The sequence below is a fragment of the Mus caroli genome, chromosome 2, assembly GCF_900094665.2.
Source record: "Mus caroli chromosome 2, CAROLI_EIJ_v1.1, whole genome shotgun sequence".
Classification (NCBI taxonomy): Eukaryota; Metazoa; Chordata; class Mammalia; order Rodentia; family Muridae; genus Mus; species Mus caroli.
The window spans coordinates 131,995,543-132,019,034 of NC_034571.1; the positions used below are offsets into that span (position 1 = coordinate 131,995,543).

Here is a 23,492-nt window from a genome sequence, read left to right on the forward strand (position 1 = left end):
TAAAAAAAAAAAAAAAAAAAAAAAAGACTGAGATGCATAAATGTTACAGATGTGCAGAGGGCCTAGGTCCATCCCATGCAAGCTCCCATGATGGTTCAGTCTCTGTGGGCCCCTATGGGCCCAGGTTTGTTGATTCTATAGGTTTTCTTGTGGTGTCCTTGACCTCTCTGGCTCCTTCAGTCTTTCCTCTCCAAATTCCACAAGATGTGCTAGGTTCCTGTCTGCAAGTATTGGAAAATACCATTAACTGTGTCAGAGATGAGCACTCTCTCATGGCATAGGTTTCAAGACGGGCCAGTCATTGGTTAACCTTTCCCTCAATTTCTGCTCCATTGTTACTCTGGCATCTCTTGTAAGCAGGACAAGTTGTAGGTCTAAAGTTTTATAGCTGTGCTAGTGTCCCAGTCTATACATTGAAAGTCTTCCCTGGTTACAGGAAATGACCATTTCAGGCTCCATTTCATGCATTGCTAGGAGTCTGAGCTAGGATCACCCTCATAGATTCCTCGGAGTTTCCATTGTCCTAGGTTTCTAGCTCTTCCCAGAGATGTGCCAGACCCTATGGATTCCAGTACTCTCTCCCTCCACTTCCCCCAACTCAATACCTGCTGATTGCCCCAACCTTTCCCCTACTCAGTTCCCTCTATCCATTCACCATGATATCTATTCTATTTCCCCTACTCTTGAGATTTAAGCATCCATGTGGGCCCTCTTATTACTTAGCTTCTTTAGGTCTGTAAATCATACCATTGTTATCCTGTAGTTTATGTAGTTTATGGCTAATATCCACTTATACATGAGTACATAGCATGTTTGTCTTTCGGGGCCTGGGTTACCTCACTCAAAATTATATTGTCTAGTTCAATCCATTTGCCTGCAAATTTCATGATGTCATTAGTTTTAATAGCTGAGTAATATTCCATCGTATAAGTGCACCACATTTTCTTTATCCATTCTTCAGTTGAGAAACATCTAGGTTTCCAGATTCTGTCTATTACAAATTAAGCTACTATGAACATAGTCGAGCAAGTGTCCTTTTGTTATGTTGAACCATCTTTTGTATATATACCTAGGAGTGGTTTAGCTCGGTCCTCAGTTAGAATTATTCCCAGTTTTCTGAGAGCTGCCAAATTGATTTCCAAAGTGGTTAGACAAGTTTACACTCCCACAAGCAATGGAGGAGTGTTCCCCTTGTTCCACATCCTCATCAACATATACTGTCACTTGAGTTTCTGATCTTAGACATTCTGACAGGTGTAAGGTAAAAATCTCACAGTTGTTTTGATTTGCATTTCCCTGATGACTAAGGATGCTGAATATTTCTTTCAGTGCTTCTCAGCTATTAGATATTCCTCTGTTGGGAATTATCTGTTTACATCTGCACCCCATTTTTTAAATCACATTCTTCTTTAATTTATTTTATGTATATGAATATACTTGTGCTGTCTTCAGACACACCAGAAAAGGGCATCTGATCCCATTACAGATGGGTGTGAGCCACCTGTGGTTGCTGGGAATTGAATTCAGGACCTCTGGAAGAGCAGTCAGTGCTCTTAACCACTGAGCCATCTATCCAGTCCTGTACCCCATTTTCAATTATGTTATTTGGTTTGTTGATGTCTAGTTTCTTGAGTTATTTATAAATTTTGAATATCAACCCTTTGCTGGATGCAGGGTTGGTAAAAATCTTTTCCATTCTGTAGGTTACCATGTCCTTTTTGATAGTGTCCTTGGCCTTAATAGAAGCCTTTCAGTTTCATGAGGTCCCATTTATTAACTGTTAATCTTAGTGCCTGAGCTGTTAGTGCTCTACTTTGGAAGTTGTCTCCTGTGTCAATGGATTCAAGGCTATTACCCACTTTCTCTTCTGGCAGATTTAATGTATCCAGTTTTATGTTGATGCCTTTGATCCACTTGGGCTTGTGTTTTGTGCAGGGTGATAAATATGAATCTATTTGAATCCTTCTACAAGCATACATCCAGTTAGACCAGCACTATTTGTTGAAGATGGTTTGGTTTTTTTCCATTCCATAATTTTGGCTTCTTTGTCAAAAATCAAGTGTCCATAGGTGTGTGGCTTTACTTCTTGGTTTTAAATTCAATTCCATTGACCAACATGCCTGTTTCTATGCCATATACCATATATTTTTATTATTATTGATTAAAATCAGGGATGGATATACATCCAGATTTTCTTTTATTGTATAGAATTGTTTAACTATCTCAAATTTTTTTTGTTTTCCATATGAAATTGAGTATCATTCTTTTAAGGTCCATAAAGAATTCTTTTGAAAATTTGATAGGAATTACACTGAATCTGTAGATAGCATTTGGTAAGATGGCCATTTTTTACTATGTCAATCCAACCTATCCATGACTGTGGGAAATATTTCCATCTTCTGATATATTCTTCTATTTCTTTCCTTAAAATACTTGAAGATCTTGTCATATAGGCCTTTCACTTGCTTGATTAGAGATACACTAAGATACTTTTTATTATTTTCATCTATTGTGAAGGGTATTGTTTCTCTAATTTCTTTCTCATCCTGTTTATCATTTGTATATAGTAGGGACAGTGATTGTATCCAGCCACTTTGCTGAAGGTGTTTTCAAATGTAGAAGTTCCCAGGGGAGTATTGGTTAGTTCATATTGTTGTTCCACCTATAGGGTTGCAGATCTCTTTAGCTCCTTGGATACTTTCTCTAGCTCCTCCATTGGGGGCCCTGTGATCCATCCAATAGCTGACTGTGAGCATCCACTTCTGTGTTTGCTAGGCCCCAGCCTAGTCTCACAAGAGACAGCTATATCAGGGTCCTCTCAGCAAGATAAGTATTTAAGTAAACCTCTTTTGTTTAGAAAGTAAGCCAGAGAAGCATGGGAGTTGAACGAGGAGCAGAGATAAGAAGTAAAAGGCAGGCCAGGAAAGGAGACCATCAAGCAGGTTACCACAGTGTCCAAGACCTCATTCCCAATAAAAAACTGTGACTATTAGTATTACCTGAGGAATGAGGGAGGCAGGAAATAACATATAAGCACCAATTTATTTGCAATAAATTTAAAGCTACTACTTTTTCAGACCAAGTATTGTTCTGCAGACAAAAAGAAAAAGGTTCTTTTGGGGGAGGGCAAAGAATATTCTGTGTTTGTAAAGAGGGAGAGAGAGAGGGAGGGAGAGAGAGAGAGAGAGAGAGAGAGAGAGAGAGAGAGAGAGAGAGAGAGAGAAAGAGAGAGAGAGAGAGATGAGCTGAAGGGATATAGTTAGGACATTTGTGTATCCAAAGCACTTGATATGACTTAATCATCAGCTACTGCCAGACCCAGACAGCTGTGGAATCTTTTGAAATTTTCATACTATAACAGGGCTATTGCAGCCCCATGGCATTAGCAGCTAGAATACATAGTTTAGCCTTGACACTTTTACCTGTTATGAACTAAGGATCTCTCTTTGCGTTTTGTAGTGTAGGAAGATTCAGTGAAAGCCTATTCCTAGGTTGGCTCACTACATACCATAAGATAGATTTTCCAGCAATGCAGCCTAAGTCAGGGAGGCAGTTCCAACCAGGGGACAGTTTGTTCTCCGCTGATTCTAGAACATTTTTAAATGATTGGCAAATAGAATGTGTTACTTACACATAATAATGGGTTTAATTGTAACTTTTCATATAGGTATATAATGTATTTATCTTGATTATATCGCAGCTCCCATTATCTTCTCTTGTCCCACCCCACCCCGACTCTTGCGATTTCTCCTCCTCCTAATGAATCCCTGTTTACCTTTACATTATTGTTAATCAATAAATTTCATTAGATCTGGCTGCAGAAACATGGTTTTTTACAGAGGTATAAACAGTTAATCAGTGGCTACACCACTGAAGAAAATGTCTCTCCCCCTACAGCCATTAACCTCCCAAAATACTCAGGGTGGGGTGAGGCCTACTGAGTCTTGCCCTTCTAACAACCCTCTCTGAGGACTCTGGAGCGTTTTGAAGAAATGCAGTAACTAGGGTTTCACACACATCACTAGAATCCCCTCTCCATAGAAGGCACCATTCAATCATTCAGGGTTTACAGATTTATTGTTTAATCTGAGAACATTCCTTTTTTTTTTCTTTTTTAACATCTCTTTTATTTCATTGACCATGTCATACATTATAGTTGTTATCACATGGTCCCCTTTCCCTGCTTCCCCTATATCTACCCCTATTCAATTCCCACCCAACTTTGTATCCTCCTTTTAAAACCTATCAACCATATGCTGCCAATCTACGTTTAGTTATGTGGCCATTAGTTGGAAAATAGTGACTCTACTCAAAGATACACCATTAAAGAGACGTGACTCTTCATTTCCTGGCAGCTCTCAACTTTCAATAGCTCCTTAGCTAAGGATGCGATTCTGTCCTCATCTCCCCTTCATTCCGAGATTTTGTCTATCTAAATTTTTCATACATCTTGTGCATGGTATCACAGCAGCTTAGAATTCATATATGCCACGGCCTTGTTATATCTAGAAGACAGTATTTCCTTGTAGTCACCCACCACCCCCTCCTCTTACAATCTTTCTGCCCCATCTTCCACAATGATCCAATGAGCAAGTAGAAAGAAGGGGTATGATACGATGTCTCATTTAGGGATGAGCATTCCAAACTCTCTTATCTTCAGCACATTGGCCAGTTGTCTCTGTGTTGAACATCATCTACTGCAAAAAAAAGAAGTGTCTCAGGTGAAGCTTGGGAGAAGCACTAACCTATCCAATAACTGCTAGGACTTAGTTTAGCACTATGTTCACTTAGCAGAAGAATAGCAGTACCTTCCTGCTGAGGACGTAGAGCTTGTCTAACCATAGGCTTTGGGCTTTGAAAATTATTCTAGGAATGGGTTCCACTTTGTAGAACAGGCCTGAAGTACAATGATAAAGTAGTTGATTACTCCCATATCAGTACCCCTATTGCCCAGGAGCTGTATCAGGCTGGCAGTTCAGAGTTCACAGTTGGATAAAATTCATGATTACTTTTCTTCTCCAGCCACATACACAGCTCCTTTTAGCACCATGAAAGTAGAGATGAAGCTTCCAGGATAGAACCAGCGTGCTTGGGGACTCAAACATGTCGTGTTTCCAGTAACAGTCTCTTACCATCAATTTCTAGAACATAATCAAAACAATGATAGTAGCCTATAATATTTGGGGTTCTATGGGACCTCACTTGCCAACAACTCTATTAGAAGTCGTCTATTAATGACACGGGAGTTTCTACTTGTTATCTGTGGTGTCTAGTAAAGGCATTGTTCCCCCATTAGAGTGAACTCCATTTAAACTCTTTGTATGTATGTTTTATGTATATATTTATATTTTAGAATGCCTACACATAGCAGGTCCTCATGACGTTTTCAGAAGTTCATTAGTGTTAATTATCCCTCCCTGTACTTCCCTCTTTACAACTGCCTTACCACTCCCAACCCCATTTAATGTTTTCTGTTCCATTATTCTCCTTTATACAGAAACAGCTATTAAAATGAGCATTCTTTTATGTCACTGTGTTAAAATGACATCTAGTTTATTTCAATTGGACTAGCTTTTATTAGGATGTCATTAAAGCCACCCTCATTGTGTCTCATTTCTGTACAAAAAAAAAAATTAGAAAAGGCAGTGTTTTTTAAAACATAATTCTTGTTCATCATCTCTTTGTTCATTCATAGGCCAACAGCCTGCAGTAGATTATAGAACAAAGAGCTACCTCCTTTGCTACTAGAAATTCAGCCTAAAACAAAGCAGCAATACCTGTGGGGATTTATGAGCCCTGAGAATTTGAAACAGGAAAGCTGCCCTTTTTTGCTTGTTTTTGTCTCTTTGGCTGCCATCTAGTGGTGAACGATGTGAGTGACTTCTTGAAACAAAAACAAAAAGCAGTTTGCTAAGAAAACCTTAGCTCCAAACAAAATGCCATTGTCTTTTCTAGACACTCTTATCTAGATAGATCCAATCCTCCTCGTGTCCACGATCTTCATAAAAAATAAGTGTGAGTCAATCATACAAAATTGATGCAATAGCATACAAAGCCATGATGTACTTGCATGACGTAGAGATAAGAACGGTAATAACAAGTTACATAATAAGTTTTTCAAAGAGGAATAGGTTACTTATGACAGGAAAGGGGGAGAGAGAGAGACTCTTGCTTAGGTACGTATCATGTCTAAAGTGAGGTTTGGGTGATAAGCGGATGCCGTTCAGACAGCTAAGAGTAGGACACTGTATTGGAGGCCACAAGAAGCTGTCTCCGGGGAGTGTTCAAAGACTAGTTCAGAAAAGACTTTCTGATACTTTACTAGCTTACAATTATAACAAAAAAAAAGTTTAAAATCTCAATAGCACACACCAGTCAGCAGTTAATTGTCATTCAGCATTCTGGCTGAGCTCAGATAGCTTCCCTACCTGACATCTTCCCTTGGGTCTATCCAAGGGCCAGCGGATTTTCTTGAGCAAAACTAGAGTACAAATATATCAGTCTAAATAAACATGCACATTAGTCTCTTTGATTTTTCACTCACTTTGGCTTTAAAAGGTAAATTTAAGTAACCCATAAAACACCCAATAGCTGAGTTGATTCCTAAATCTTTCTAGATGGCCACTAAGCTCACACCCAGCCATCTTCCTCCTACTGAAAATAAATGATATGTCTCTGCTTTCGCTAGGTTTTTGTTTGAGGGTTTTGGGGTTTGTTTGTTTGTTTGTTTGTTTTGCATTAAAAGTGAACAAAGATGCTCTACCAGACATTAACCTTCCATCCTGCTCTGCATCATTTTGGAGTTTGAGAAAGTAGTGCAAAGGCTCTCAGAAAAGGCAGCAAAAGGTTGTGGTTACAAATGTGGAACATAGTAAAGATTCAAAGTCCAACTCTGCTGTTTACAACCATAGGCCTTAGACCAGCACTTCTCAACCTGTGGGTCGCAACACCTTTAGAGGGATTAAATGGTTATTTCATAGGGGTTGAATATCAGATATTTACATTATGATTTATAACAGTAGCAAAATTAGTTATGGAGAAGCAACAAAAATAATTTTATGGTTTGGGGATCACTACAGCATGAGGAAATTTATTAAAGGGTCACAGGCTAGGAATATTGAAAAACACTGCCTTACTAAATCCCCTGTGACCCAGTTGCCTGACCCACAATATGAAAAACCATGTAGGACATTTTCCACAGGTGTCCTTGGAGAATTAAAATGACCTACAGCAAAGAATACAGTTAGAAGGTATCAGACACCAAAAAAATGGAGCTCAGCAATTGTCAACTACTAGTAACGCGTCCAGAGCTCTCAAAAATTTCACAAAAGACTGCCAATTATGTAACAACCTGAACAGTGCTGAAACAGCTTACAATTCAAAGTTCAAGCCCCCAAAATAAAGAATGAGAGCCCTAGCACCATGCAGGTTCCCTATGCAAACTCCTAACATACTCAGGTCTAAACAACTGAGGGGTGCCTGTCAATTGCATCTCTCAGAGTTCATTTTCTGCCTAGCAACCAAGGTTCGGCTCCTCTGGATACTTCTCTGTAGTCTGGGCTTCCAAGTTCTCTCAGGCAAGCAGAGAGAAATGACCAGAGCTTTAAACTGATTCAGCCTGTTTGTAATGATGAGCCTATTCACCCTACCAGAGTTAAGTTTTAATAGAAAATGAACCCCTATATCTCACAGGAGTTCTCTGATGCCAACTTCACCTCCTCAAAGTCCAGGCCTGAGTATGAGCCTAGAAATGAATAAGCAAATAATTCTGACACCCTCTCAAGAAACAAAAGGAACAAAGCAACCGAAAGCCCTCTTGTAACTCAATTCCTCTTTTTCACATTATTTAAAGATGCAGAAAACCTAGAGAAACTCCTGAGAGAAGCTATCATCCGTGGCCAGCCTGGCACAGGGAGAGCTTGGAAAAAGATTCTCATCTTGGTAGAGGGCATCTACAGGTATGTAAATACGTGAAGGCATGTGGCATTCAGAGGCTCACAGCAAGCTGTCCAAAGGAGAAGAGATAACCTTTCTGGCAAAAGAAAGGAGTTGCTTATAGATACCGTGGAGGGAGGTCATATAGATCTATCGGTTGGAGTGGGCCAGGTCTAGGTCCTCCCTCTGCAGCCCATCCTCTTGTCTGAAGAGTAAACAACTTATCTACAGCTCTGTGCATTTGTTGGAATACTATGGGGGTTGACATGCTGGTGAAACCTTCCTTGGAAATGTCCTCATTGCTGATCTGTGTTGCTTTTCAGTGCCCTGCATTTCTAAGACATTGTGCCTGGGCTATTCAACATTGGAATGTCCCAAGACATGTCTGTCATAGATGTGTTGGTGGGTGTACCCAAATTCCTTATGTGGACAGTGAACTCAAGCCCTTCGCTAATCATTAACCAATTAGGTTAATGACTGGCATCACAATACAGGGGACTAACCTCAAGACAATACCTCCTCCAGAGTGAGGACAGGGACGTGTTGATCTCAACCTTTGGTGATATTCCCAAGATCATTTTCCTGCCTTCTTCAAGCTGAGCAGGCAAAATACCCACTAAGTCATTCAGAACAGCACTTTTATAATGCTGGCTGTGATTGAATTTGCTTCATTCTCTGCCTAAATCGATTACTGTGGCTCAAATGAAAATTGCACCCAAGCACTTCTGTTTACACCCTATTCTGTAAGCCAAGGAAATATTATCTCAGAGCACCCTTTTAAAATCAATTCCCAAGCAATCCTTACAGCAGAGAAACATGAGGCTGTATTCCTTATGAGCTGCTTATAGAGAAGTGAACTATAAAGAGTGGAAGTGAAGAGTTGAGTAACCCCTAGCGGAGAGTATGTCTGCAAAAGAGACATGAGAACAGCAACAGCATCGTGGGTCCTCCCTCTGCAGCCCATCCTCTTGTCTGAAGAGTAAACAACTTTGCTATATAAACAACTTATTGTTTTCCAACTTGAAGCCTCTTCAACTAAAGACTAATAAGTTTATGAAGATATTATTTCTATCATAATTAAACCCTGTTATGAGTCAATACTGACTAACAAAATAAATGTGCCCCTATCCCTTTTGGGGAGCAGGAGAGTGAATTCTCCCAAATAGATGATAATATAAAAACTGGAGTCATGTGGTTTTTTTTTTACCTTTAGAGATTAGAGTTCTGTACATTCTGAGCACTGCTGTGGGGTTGCAGTGATAGCAGTTCGTAGTAGATCGCTTTCCACACCCTCATAATTATTTCCTAAGATCAGCCCAGGGGCTGTGTGGTGCTTACGAAGTCTCTAAAACAGTGGCATTTATAAAGCTGGAGTGACTTTTTGCTCCTATCCCCAACCAGGGAGCATTTGGCCACACATGAAGTAGAATACTATTGACATCTAGTGGGGAGAGGCAGAGAATGCTCCTGAAGATTCTGCAAAGCATGTAGCATTCAGAAGAATTCTGTAGTTCAAAACAGCAACAGTGCCAGGGCTATGTAAGTTCTGTTCTAGGATCAGTATGGGCTCAGTGGCCCAAAACTTGAAACTTTAGAGAATAATCTCATGCTGAGCCTGTACTGTCATAACCTTACATGGAAAGTATTCTCCCTGTGTGGTTTGTAGCAACCGCCAGCTTGGGAGGGATTCAAGAACCCCTTATCTAAACACCTGTCATTCAGGTTTGGACCCATGGTAGAATGAATTGGCTGACAGAAGGCAGACTGGCCATCTCCATTAACCAGAGTCAAAAGAACACCACTTCAAACAAACAGAATGTATTTCCACTGAAGGAAAGTTAAGCACTTTTAAGTGCTTAGGTCATGGCTGAAATTAGAAGCCCATCAGTCGCTTCAAGACAAATATTCTCATCAGAAACCACTCCAGCAGCAGAACTTATTAGGGGCTAGGCTTGGCTCTGTGTTATCCTATCAGGAGGAGAGAAATTGCAGGTATGGAGTCCTAGCCCCAAGTCAATGAGGCACTAAACCACAATTTAGCAAGGGCAACCCCTCAGTTAAGTACTGCTGTGTAACAAACCACTCCAAAGAATAAAGATTTATGGGGATCATTTCTTATTTTCCTTTGTCCTGTGAGTCAGGTCTGCTGCACACGGTATTCATTGAGCCTGCACAAGGCTGCTGTCAGTCAAGTGTTCAAATACAAATGGAATATCCAACATTTCCTTATTCACACATGTCCTTTAGGAGGGCACTGTGGTGCCTTTCTCTTATTCACACGAACCTGCTTGTATTCAGTCATCTATTCAGAGTTCCCTCATAACACAGCCCCTGGCTTCCAAGACAGAAAACCCCGAAGTTGGCACTGTTGAGAGAGTGGCCCCAAACTGAAGCTGTGCCCTATTGCCCAAACACATGACAGAACTAACCTTGACTCCAGGACAGATGAATTACACCTTCGCTTTTGATGGAAAGATCAGATTGTGTATGCAGCAATGGGAAGCTTGCGGGAGTCCAGATTTGGGGCTATATCTAGGATCTGGATTCCAATCCTGGTATTGGTGCCTATTGGTGTGTTCCCTCCATAGAACATATATGCAGCTATTAAGAAAGATAATGCAAGTCAGTCTCTGATCATATAAACATATCATATAAGCATATAAACATATCATATAAGCAGAGTCCCCCCCACAACAAAGAATAACTATCTTCGTAATCTTATTTGATTTTAGTTATAGAGACTTCAAGTTGGAAAACAATAAACTGTCTATGTAGCAAAATTGTTTGCTCTTCAGACAGAAGAGGACGGGCTCCAGAGGGAGGACTACTACTGCCTATGCGTCTACTCCTTGCTAAACATCTCAGGTGTACAAATTACACAGCTTGCTGAGATCATTAAAAGATGAAACAGGGCTCTGAGGCCAAAATAAATTGTCCTGGGGCAGACTAATAAAATGAAGCAGAGTTGAGGTTACAAACCAGATGGCCCTAGTGGAGCAAGGTTCATAGTAGATAGAACAGGTAACCTATCTGTCAGTATCTAATTCATAAACAGAGAGTGCAAAGTCACTCTGACTTATAGTAATCCTATCTAGGCTTCAATTTCTCCATCTGTAAATTAGGGGGGTTGAAAATTGAAGTCCAAAGTTCCATAAATCCTCAATTTATGCTTTAAATGTCAAATATTAATACTGTGTTAAACATGCATTGCTGTGGGTTGGAGACTATCCCTCTAATCCTAACACTAGCAACAGTCTAGGATCTTCCCAGAGAAGAAGAATTCACACCAGGATGCAAATAGTACAAGCAAATAATCAAGATTTATTGTAGCCAGTGAGAAAGCAAAAGGAAAATACATGTTGGCTCAAGACAGAGCTGAACTAAAAAGTAGTCACAAAAGACTTTCTCTAGTATCTGGGCTCATAAGTCTTGGTCTACCACCCAAGAGGCAGTTTTGAATGGTCTCCTACCAGGAACAGTGAAGACTTTCTTAGAAGCCATTCTTACCTATAATTCAGTCTATTACTATTAAGTATGCTAGATGCAAGAGTATGTTTAGAAGCCTATGTATTCATAAAGCTGAGGTTATTGGAACACGGGAACTTCCTGTTACTGGGACTGACTGGACAAAGCCTGCCAAGACTAGCCTCATTGTTTTTCTCTGAGTCCTGTCCTTCTTCCTCACACCTGGTCAAGATGGCTGTCTCATACCCAACTAAAAGTCCTCTTACTTTCCCAACTTTGTTGTTTTAACTCTAAAAATCCTTTTAACTCTAACATTTGAGTTTTAACTATATCATTTTTGTAGTATCTGAGGAAAATAAATTCCTTTTCAATTCATAATGGGTAAAAAAAATCTCAAAATGATTCAAAAACATGCTGATGGCATAGTTGGACTCTACATTTTCAAAATCAAAAGAATTAGCCAGGCCTTCCCATTTAGAAAGTGCTGGAGCTATAATCTAAGCTCAAGGTAGGCAGATAGCCACATACAAGTAACTGGTGAATTACCAGAATAGACTAAGAGGCCTTCTCCCTCCAAATATGAACATTTAAGAATAATGTCAGCCCAGTTCTCTATGATTTCAACATGTAAAGACAAAAAAATAAGATGAATTTATCTAAAACCCCTTTCCCTCTGTCTCCTTGTTGTCTCTCTATCTCAGTCTCTCTCCTCTCCCCTTCCCTTTCCTTTTCTCTGAATCCCCCCTTCTCTTTCTTCTTCTCAACCTCTCTGTCTCTATCTCCCTTGTTTCTCTTCTCCTTTCTCTCAGCTTAAACCCTGAGCCTGACATGGAGGCTTCCCACCATACAAGGTGTCTGAACTATGGTTTCATTTTTGCTTTCCATGTGGAGGGGAGGGTGATGAGAGGAACATTTCAATAAATATATAAGAAGTAATTCACTGACTTGAGGGTTAATGAATAATTCAGGTCCCTAGGCAGAGCCTCAAATTAACTGATGTCATTATCTTTATTTATAGCTGTATTTTATTTCTTTTTCTTCTATTAAAATCAAAAGAAAAGCAAAACCTTCTATCCAGGAAAAATGACAATGTGCTATCTGTTTTTCTTTATTGCTTTTGGTCTTGATTGTTTTGACAGAAGCTAGTGGTGCTATGACAGATTACCATGTTCTACCTGTACTCAGACTGATCATCCTACTCTAGAAAAACGTTCAATGGAAATCAATAATACTGAAGAAAATGAAAACTAAGTATGGATGAATATAGCTATGTAGAAGCTGAGTTCTCTTTAGGGCTTTATGTGTGCCTGGCATGAACTCTAAAAATCAGCAGTATTGTAGAGTCATTAATCTTGGAGGACAAAATACAAACCAGGTGGGCAGTTTCCTTGCATCAGCTAAAGCAGCCGATTGAAAGATGGCTAATTAGCTGTGGAGACTGTCTATAAACACTGTTCAATGTTAACCTTGCCTCCTGCCAGACTCAGTTCCAGAAAAAAATGAATGGCTGCTTGTGTCATGTCAGGTTTCTAGCATGTTTGTGTTACCAAATTACAGCACTTTATAGACAAGAAGAAAGTATAAGGATTCTGAGGGTCTGACGCCATTTATCATGTTTGACCCTTGCAATGGCACCCACAAGCCTCATTTTAGAAGACCCAGCATAGAACATTGTTAAGGGCTCCCATTTTCTCAGGTCAGGCCTCAGTGAAACTCTCCTTCCAAGCTCACTGAGGGCCTAGGAGGGTCTGGCAGTTGGCATGCATGATGATTGATGCTGTGAGGATCACCATCATGCTTAAAACCCATAAGATTGAAGCCTAGGATAATAGAAGACAGCATATAGGCTGCCCAAATTCCCACTGAGAAAGAGCTGTGGCTATAATCTAAGCCCAAGGTAGTCACTTAGCCATATTACCACCCCTCAGTGGAGACCATCTTTAATAAGGAATTTAAAGTAGTGCCGGAAGTAACTCATAGACACACATAGAGAAGACGACCATTTGGTCTTCCATTAAAAGCAGACCTTGGCCATTCAAAATGACCTTGTGAAGTACCCACGTGCTGTATCCATCAATGGTTAAACTCAGCTCCTTTGGTCAGGGTAGCTGTGAGACTCAATGGATTGTTTTGACTGAATCAACCTAACACTTAAACTTATTTTTAATGGATTATATACAATCTAATATGTAACAGGAGACGAGGGAGAAGTTCAATGCTCTTCAAATGATTAGCCTTGAACTAAATTGAAGGGTTTCTTGAACTGTTTGACAAGCTGCATTGTGTCATAAACATACAAGTCTGTTTTCATAGAACCAGCCTGTTTGTACAATCTGAACTGAGCGATGTAGACAGCTGACAGCGCTCTGAAGGCCAAGTAGAGCCAATGTTCTTTTAAAACACATGGAGATCCAGAAGTGCCATGCAAATATAAAATTTAATTTTACTTAGTAATTGGCTTTATATTACCCTTTTCTAAGGACTAGAAACATATTACAATTTGCAATATCATGGGAAATAAAAACACCTAGGCACTCTTGATCGGTACACACATTAAAATTGAGGTGACAGAGATTAGCATGACCCTGGGCAAGAATGACATGCCAATCTGTGAAGCCACTCATATCCTTTTTTAAAAAACCACATAGAGTGTACAACACAAAAAGTAAACGTTAAACTGTGGGGCTTAGTTAATGTATCAATATTAGCTCATCAAATTGTAAAAAAAAACAAAAAACAAAAAAAAAAGAAAAGAAAAGAAAAGGTGCCCCCACACTCATAGGTGACATTAATGTCAGGAGAAACTTGGTAAGACTGAGGATACAAGAATCCTCTTTATCTTTCATCCAGTTATTCTACAAATCTAAAGCTGTTATTACAAGAAATTCTGTCAATTTAAGTTTAAAAAAAAAACCTGAAATCTAAAACTTCGAAAACTAAAATAAATAATAAAATAGGTCTAAAGCGAAGGATAGGTTAGTAGTGATAAATGTTGTTCCCAAAATGTTGTTCCCAGATACTAGTGTGAGCTCATCCTGGATGTTTCCATAAACGATCACCCTCCCCTCCCACCGCCATGCACCTCTGGAATCTCTGTAGGAGGAACCCAGAGACCTGTGCCATAAAACTATCAGGCGATTTTAAGGCCTGATAAACTTCTGTTCTATCACTCTGAAGAAATATGGAGAAAGGGTGCCGGCAGGTGCCTCACATAGACTGAGTTGTGGTGAGTGGGGAACTAAGGGGTGTTTTATTGTGCACTAATTAATAGTATGGTGTCTGAATCTCTGTGTGTTTTCAATTCCCCACTTTAATCTTTAGCAGTTCAGATCTGGCAGACCTGGTTAAACAAACTGAAAAAAAAAAAAAAAAGAAAAAGCAGATCAAGGTGACTCGGGGTGGTGCACTTTTCTTAAAGCTATCCTAAAAGCATTTATCTAACTGCAATAACCAGGTTTACAAGCAAATTAGCAATATGGTTAGTTCATTTTTCAGTTGAGAATCAAGGTTGACAACCCAATCCACTCAATCCATCAAACATAAAGTATTTTTATTCAAGTAGAGTGGACACCCAGAGAAATGTTACAAGACTGAAATGTTGTCTTTGCTGAATAAAAAACATGCTAAGTGAAGAGAGGTGTGACTGTTCCTTGTCAGCAGTCTGACACTGACTTTCTAGGGTGTGCTGGAAGGACACTAACGGAGCTTTCCAGAAAGCTATTCACTACTTACCAAGCATTTTTTCTTTTGTGCTAGCATGGAAGGTTCCATTGTGAACCTAGCCCAGATAGTGGCTCTAAAGAAGAAATACAAGGCTTACCTGTACATCGATGAAGCTCACAGTATTGGCTGTACAGGCCCCACGGGCCGAGGCGTCAGAGAGTTATTTGGACTGGCCCCTGAAGATATTGACGTATACATGGGTACATTCACCAAGAGCTTTGCGGCCTCAGGAGGATATATAGGTGGGAAAAAGGTAAGAAAGGAACCTCTTGTGTTAGGGGAGACCCTGGATACAGATTTCTGGAATCAGAAATCAGGACTCCCCCGAAGTTCATGTCTGTTTCAGTTCAGCTCACGTGCAGCACAGAGTAAAGAAAAGTGTGGAAAGAATCGTCACATAACAAACTGTGTAGAGTACCTGGGAGAGATTAGCTCTGCCGGACTATGTCTGGGAAGTATTGTAGAATAACCACCATTCAGCCTTGTAGACAAATAGTCGGGGTGGGGGAAATCAATTTCAGAAAGGAGCAATAGATTATACTGAGCCACAGAAGTAATAAGGAACCTTACGTGAACTATGAGGGAGTTGGGTGGAGAGAAGGATGGCTCAGCAGTTAAGAGTACTGATTGCCTGTCTGGGCTCAATTCCTAGCGTCCCCTGGAGGCTTACTACTATCTGTACCTCCAGTCTCAGGAATCTGAAGCCTCAGCTGAACCTAGACAAATATAGCATACAGACATACATGCAGGGAAGACATGCATACAATTTTTAAATTCAAAAATTAAAGAACTAGGAGTGTGTGTGTGTGTACACATACGCGTGTGTTGTAATAGCAACAGGGGGAAAGTTCAGGTATTCAAGAGGCTAGCCTCATGGATTTTTACAAGTTTTTACCTAAATGACAGCAGAATAAAAATGGACTTTTAAGATTATTTTTCTGAGAAATAACTCTTTTCTATGATGTTAGATAAGCCGTCTTCTCTAGTCTCTAAATGATTAAAAAAAAAATTGGTTCAGATGACATGATGCTGTGAAATGAGAATTAGCCCCGTTGTCTTGTGCTTCTATTGCCACTGATTTGTTAATGAAAATAAAATAATAAACATTTGGAAGAAATTTTAAAGAAGAAAGAGGAAGGGGGCAAGCAAATATTCAGACCAAGATCTAAGAGATGAGAGAGCTTATGTCCTGTCCCTTTCCCAAATCATGTCAATTGTCTCTCCAAGCCCACATCTGTCCCAAAGAGACTGTGGTGTAGCTCCAACTAGTAGGGCATTGTAGGCCCCAAATTAGTGCATGGAGGTGCTCTTAACAAAATATCTAACATTTCTAGTTCCTTACCCACTGACCAGAAGAAACAAAAATTCTGCCCACTGCTCAACCAGTTAGACCAATTGGGGTATGCTAGCAGAAAGCATACTATCACTAAAAGTCAGTGGTTTAAACCAATAGATTGCATCTTAGCCACCTACCATGAGACATACAGATGCCTAAAATTCTGTTCTAAGTGTTCTTTGCCCTCTTGTAACTGCTAATTTCTTCCATGGTCAAAGCTTTGTACTTCCACCTTCCTATGCTTTCCTGTGGGGATGAGCTAGGTAATGCCAGAAACACGGGGAATGCCAGGCCCTCAAAGGCTTCAGCAAAGTCTAGGGAGAGGTTAAATATTTCCTTCTTAACTGTCACATCAGCAGGATCAGAGGGTCTCAAATTTAGGAGCTGTCTGATCCGGATTACCTTGCTTTGTGAGGCTGTGGGCGTTGATTACTTTAGCAGCAGTTCTGAGCCACAAAACTTTTAACCAAGCGTAACTCTGTTTCCTGAGCCAAAGGCACCTGAATAAACTAAAGCAAGCAGATCCTTGAAATGTTGTCAAATTTGTTGGATGTCACATTTTTCTCCTCAGCGTGCCTTTATTTGATACCTACTTTAAACAAAGGCCCAGGACTAGCCGCAGGAAGGACAATTTCCTGGGATCCTGTTCTCTGTTCTGAAGGCAGGTGCAGGGTTTCAAAACTGGAATACTCTTGTCTACGTGACCTCTGATCCTTTGGGTTAAAGATCGGGCAATTGTAAAAATTATCATTATTACATTAATCAGAACTCCTACACTCCTACACTCCTACCCACTTCCTCCTCCTAACCTAACAGTATAATTGTGTTATACTGCAGTATCTCAATTAACCACCAGGTGGCATCATGAATTAGAGAGTGTCTGGCAGAGGCTCGTTAACCATACGGAGATACACTACCCTAAAACAACAACTTATAAAACCTTGGAGAAACAGACAAGAATTCAATACATGGAACTGAGCAAGAGAATGGAGAGCACAAATCCTGAAAACAATCAAGTGGGTTCAAAACTCTAGAAAAAAGATAAAAATGCCTGGCTCTGAAATGTCTTGTTAATCTTGGTATACAGTGACAACATTCCTAAAAACTACACCTGTGATGTCCCTAGGACTCTTGGTGGAGCCAAGTTTTGCACATTATGGACCAGATGAATACATCTTGGAAAAAAGTGAAGGGGGAAAAAATAGCTGGTGCTAAGATTCCAGAAAGCAGAGGCTTTATGGGGAGTCTCCGGTTTCCCGCTTAGTTGTTACTAAGTAACAAACTCACCTTGGCTGATCAGGATTAATTCCAAGACAAAGTATTTTCTCAAAAGCCTATGGGGCTCTTGTCTTTTGTTCTTTGAGTTCGAAGCTCTGCTGACGGACAGTAAACAATTCACTGCGGAGGCTATCCTTCCATGAAGGTCCAGGGGAAAATTCAGATAATCAGTTCACTCTTCATGTCAGGACGATCAGTGTCGATGAACAAGGCGGCAGTTAATAGGGTTGGGTTCTTTTCTTTCACCATTTTCTATTTCAGTTATTTCTCTAGCTGCTGGGGGGATGTACTCCGCATTCCTCGTCCTCTGTTCTCCTGTAAGCATGGGTCCTGCAACTTCTTACATGTCTGCTGTCACTTGCTGGCTTCTCCCAGTCTCTGTGACGATTGGCAAATAAGTGAGGCAGAGATTGTCCTTGTGACCGATAGACGGCAAGGTTGTCATTCTAGAGGAGGGAAATGGGAAACAAGGCTAGGTTTGGAAGGTGATAGTTAGTGCCAACAGCCTGAGAACCAAGGAAAGGCAACTCGCGTACAGAAGCCGTTCTGTTCTGGTGTTCTCAGCCCTGCCTGCACTTGACAGTCCTTTGAAGTAAATGGGGTCATGGAATAAGTATCACAATGTTTATTCTAAAAGCCTCCTGTCTGATTCCCTCCCCAAAACCCACCCTTGCCCTTGAACTCCAGGCCTATGGGTAAAAAAAATAATCAAGGTTTTGGACTTGAAAAAAAAAGGACTTGGAAAACTGTCCCTGAGAGAACCTCTAACTCATTCCAAAGAAAGACACAATACAGACACACCTTGCAAGGGACCAAAGTCAACCCTTAGTTCACGACTTGTGGTACCCAGTCAGGAGATAAATAGAAGAAACCAGTAGACTTGCCTTGACACTCTCCAGAAGTTACTACAGAACTCCACTTCCTCAACCACACAAGGAAAACACCCTTTACCCAGCCTGGGACAAAATGGACTCAGTCCAAAGTAATTATATTGTAGGACAGACACGCTTCATGTTCAAGGGAGTGATTATACTCTGATGCACTAGTGTTTAAACTAAAGATGCTTATGACTGACTATGGGATTCCTCAGTTTTTGAAAGGAAATTAGCGTTGGGGGCGTTTTGGTCAAAGGAGGCTTTGTTTTGTTTGTTTGTCTGATCTTTGTGCTGAATGCTTCCCAACTGAGATGTTACTACGCTTGATCTAAGAGTTCAGCTTTCTTGTCATTAATGCATCAGGGGACTGGCCATCCTCCCTCAATCTCTAAAGTTCCTTGGCTTCCCATTAAACAAACTGTCAGAATGTACAGAGTCTCTGCTAAGTCTCTACTACTATGGACTTTAAGAATATACATATATATATACATATATATATATAGTTGCTTTCTTTCTGAGGACACACTCATCGATTAAATTAAGATTATACATAAAATCCTTTAAACCCCAAAACAGCAATGTATGCAAACTGGGGGAAGCATTCCAGGCTAAGCATAAAGGGAGCTGGTCTCTGTACACTCCAGGACTCACTTCTCCTCATCCTGAGGCCAATCTCTGGTTTTGAAGATGTGATAAGCATAGTGTTAAAGATGGAAACACCTGAACCACAGTCATTGTGTCCACATCCTTACCTTACCTAATCTTTATGGAGAATTTCCAGGATGTCTGTGCCTCAATTATCCGATCTATAAATTTGGGATTAAAAGGTGTTACCTACTTCTGAGTTATTTTAAGTGCATTAACACATACATTGTTCTGAAAATGGACTCAAAAGTATCCCATGGATGTTGGCTGTGGTGTAAGTTTCTGGTCCCATTTTCTGCTCTCTGAGTTATTCAGTAACTCATCACGTTAATGCTCTCCGTTCTTCCAAAGGCCTGTCTGTCTTCTTGTGGTTGTTAGTAGTTAGGATAGGTTTGGCTTGGTTTCACTCTTACTGCCACTATCCCTTGTGGGATGGAGGAAGAAGCAAGCTAAGTATCCTTGGTTTGGTGCTTTGTGGCTTCCCTTTTACAGGTAATTTAACCTTAGATTATTCCATTTACAAATCATAAAACACAAAACAAAAATCATAAAATCACAAGAAGTTTCATGTTTTGGTCCCTGTCTCCACAACCAACCCCCACCATGTTCTACAAATCGTTAAACTGACAACCCAACAATAGTCATCAACTTCATTAGGTACCATATTGTACCTTTTCAATTAGATAGATAGATAGATAGATAGATAGATAGATAGATAGATAGATAGACAGACATTATATATATATATATATATATATATATATATATTATCATCATAATGAGTCTTAGGAAGGTATCACTGTTATCTCACTTTGCAAAGAAGAAAACTGAGATAAAAAACCTAGTTATTTGTTCATGGTCACATTGCCATTAGTAACAAGCCAGGATTTGGACTAAGCAATTCAGTCCCAGAACCTTTGCTTCAATTCTGAGACATACTATCACTCAAGGGAACAACTCCTGACCACCTAGTCTCCAAACCACTAGCTTCTCTTTCTACACCCAACTGGCTATTCCATCCTTTGCTCAGACATTCTACCCTTAATCCTTATTTTAGCAAGCCCGTGTGCTTTTTCCTTCCTCTGTATTCTTCCAAGTCCACTCATCCACTGTGGGCAGATCACCCCTTGAACTACCCCTCCATTGACACAGGAACATCTAAGTCTCCATTGTCTAGTGCCTGTGACTCTCTGACTGTCCCCCTCCTTGACTCCCTTACAGCCTGTGGGAAAGTATTTAATATCAAAGAAGATGGAAATTCCTATCACCATTATTGGGCAGAACACAAACTCTGAAGGACAGTGTGTATGTAATTCTTGGGGAATCATCAAAGATCTCTCTTTGAGGGGCTCCAGATCCTCCAGAGTAAACTTTCTTAAGTATTACATAGCTAATGCTTCAAGGCCTGCCATGGTCATCTACAGTCTTCAAGAGCAGGGAAAGCACTCCTGAACACTTTTATATGATTGGGGGGGAGGAGGGGAGAAAATAGTCAAAGATGTCAGACTAGATTATGACCTCAGTCTTCCTGTCTCTGAGACTCACTCATGAATCTAGGACATAGTCCAGCATAGGTCTTTTATATATGTGCTGGAAGGAAAAGTAGAAGAGAGAAAAGAAGGATAAAAAGGAAGGATAGAAAGCAAGAGGTAAATACATATTAATAAAGAAAAAATAATAAATGAATAATTTGAAGTCTTTTTAAAAGGAGAATGAAGTGAAGGGAAAAGAATGAATCTGGAAGGAAGGAAAGAAAAGAAACAAACCATTTGAAGTGCTCAACAAAAGTGCCCACAGCCTTTTGAGAAAGGCTCAGAATCAGTATATTATTATTATTATTATTCTGAAAGCAGGCCATGAGACCAGCTCAGGCTCATTGACTATTTGAATGCTGGTGGGGACCAAAAGTAGCAGTCATTTTCATGTACTTGCACATCTTCTCTCCTTCCAAGTTTTCTTTTCTTCCACCTCAGTCTTCATGTTTCAGAGCTTCATGGATCACTGGAACATGCGCTGACAGCGCTCCTAGAAGTACCTGCTCTCTCTCCTCTGCACCTTGCCATCTATTGCATGCGTCCTTCTGCAAGCGTGGCTAGTTTTCACAGCACAATTGCTAATATTCTCAATGCACAAAAAGAACCAGATTTTGTATTGTCGGCCATTCCTGGGCATTTGCTCTTGTGCATGGCAGCTATTTCAGAATTCACTGTTCCCTCCCATGCGTGGTCTTACTTTATAGAGCAGCTCGCAGTCTGTAGCTCCCTCCAACTTTTGTACAGTTTCTAGGAATTAGTGGGAAAGACTAAGAAAAGGGGGAAGCAGACTAGGTAGTTGTCTGTTAACCATTGAAGGCTGGTTGTTGTCTTTTGAAGGCCTAAGCAAATGTTTTGGTGTCATGTACAGAGGACAAGTTCTGAAAATTGTTTGCTTCCATTTTTTTTTATTTCTGTCTTTATTCTAGGAAATTGTGGATTATGTACGGATGCAGTCACATAGCGCTACTTATGCTACATCCATGAGTCCCGTAGTAGCAGCACAAGTCATCAGATCATTGAAGATAGCTATGGGATATGAGGGGAACATTGGAGGTAAGGAGTCTATGGAGACCTCAGCTCCCGAGAACTCTCCCAGGCTTCTGCCTGTCAATATCCCACCTTTTCAAGTATATACTTGTGTCTCCTGAAGCTCAACTTTTTAATAGAATAAGGTGATGAACATACTAGAACTATCACCACACACACACACACACACACACACACCATCACCACCACCACCACCACAAACCCTTCACTAAAATAAGTACATGCAGTCTTCAACAACACATTAGTATGATCATCAAATTTGGATCATTTTAGTGTGACCAGTGGTTAAAATGAAATAAACAGTGTCTCTGGGTATATGTATATGTTTGTGTGAATATATATAAGTATGTATATTTGTATGTATGTATGTGTCTTATGTGTTTGTATATATGTATAGGCATATATACATAAATTATATATATGTGTGTGTGTATACACACACACATATATTAAATATGTATAAGTATATGCTTGCTGCTGTCCCTTGTGCTTCTCTGAGATGAGTATCATCAGTTAATTATTTTATATGTTCTATTGCCAGAGGTTGAGCAAGGGAAAACCACAACTGGCCATATAAAGACATTTAAACTCTCAATATCATCCCAGTCATTCATTTGCCACTGTGTCACTTCAGCTAAAATGTGCTACTTTGTCTAACTCAAATGAACTTACTCTGCTCTTTGGAGAATTGTTTCATTGAAGGCTTATAGACTACTCATTCCATCTTTCAGATCCAATCTCTAAAGCTTCTACTAAATGTTATGATAAATAAGGCAGATCTTGCAACCAGGGAGCTAGCTAGAGTACAAGTGAGAAATGGCAAATTATACTGAATTATAAATATAAATGATATAGATATGGGTATAGATTATAGAGATAAATATATCATATATCATCATATAATGTAGTATATATATGTGTGTGTGTGTGTGTGTGTGTGTGTGTGTGTGTGTGTATGTGTGTGTGTGTTTGCCACCCATCTGGGACCAAACCCTATATTGTTTACTGCAACCATCTAGACCCACTTTATATGATGTAAGTAAATATCTATCATTATAGTGTTAAAGAATACTTACAAATGTGTTTTACCAAAAACATTTTTTTCTTTTACTTCAAGCTGAACATCCACCCCAGTCTGAAACTGGAATGTTCTGCAATCTGAAACATTTTAAGCACTGACTCAAGTGGGGCTCTAAGTGGAACATTCCACACTCACTCTCATATGGTAGGACATGCAAAATGCAGGAACACTAAAAATATTTTGTAAAATTGTCTGTTCTGTGGGTCCAAGGCATTGCAGCATGCACCTGTAATCTCAGCACTTGAGTGGCAGGTAGATTATGGGTTTGAGGCCAACCTGGGTTACAGAATGATACCTTATGTCAAAAAAAATTCTGAAGATTATATGTGTATGAAATATCAATTAATTTTGTGGTTAGACATGGGGCTTATCCTCAAGATATCTCAGGAGATATATGCAAATATTCTCCAAAAAACTCAAAATCCAAAATCCTTCTGGTCCTAAGTTGATCAGGAACAACCTGTATTCCTTATGTAAATCAGATAAGAAGAGAACTTGTCAGTTGAAATAAGGTCTCCACTCATCTCCACACTAACCATCACTATGGCTCTTCACTGAGCCTTGCTGCTGGC

The 23,492-nt window shown here is 39.9% G+C and overlaps 1 protein-coding gene across 2 annotated transcripts in view; it reads left to right on the forward strand.

Annotated features, from left to right (window-relative positions):
• Sptlc3 (serine palmitoyltransferase long chain base subunit 3) overlaps positions 1-23,492 on the forward strand; it is a 126,990-nt gene that overhangs the window by 65,050 nt on the left and 38,448 nt on the right. For both annotated transcript variants that reach the window (XM_021156537.2, XM_021156536.2), the window contains 3 exons: positions 7,853-7,958; positions 15,157-15,376; positions 21,719-21,845. In XM_021156537.2, coding sequence (XP_021012196.1) covers positions 7,853-7,958; positions 15,157-15,376; positions 21,719-21,845 — 453 coding nt within the window. The remainder of the gene's footprint in view (positions 1-7,852; positions 7,959-15,156; positions 15,377-21,718; positions 21,846-23,492) is intronic.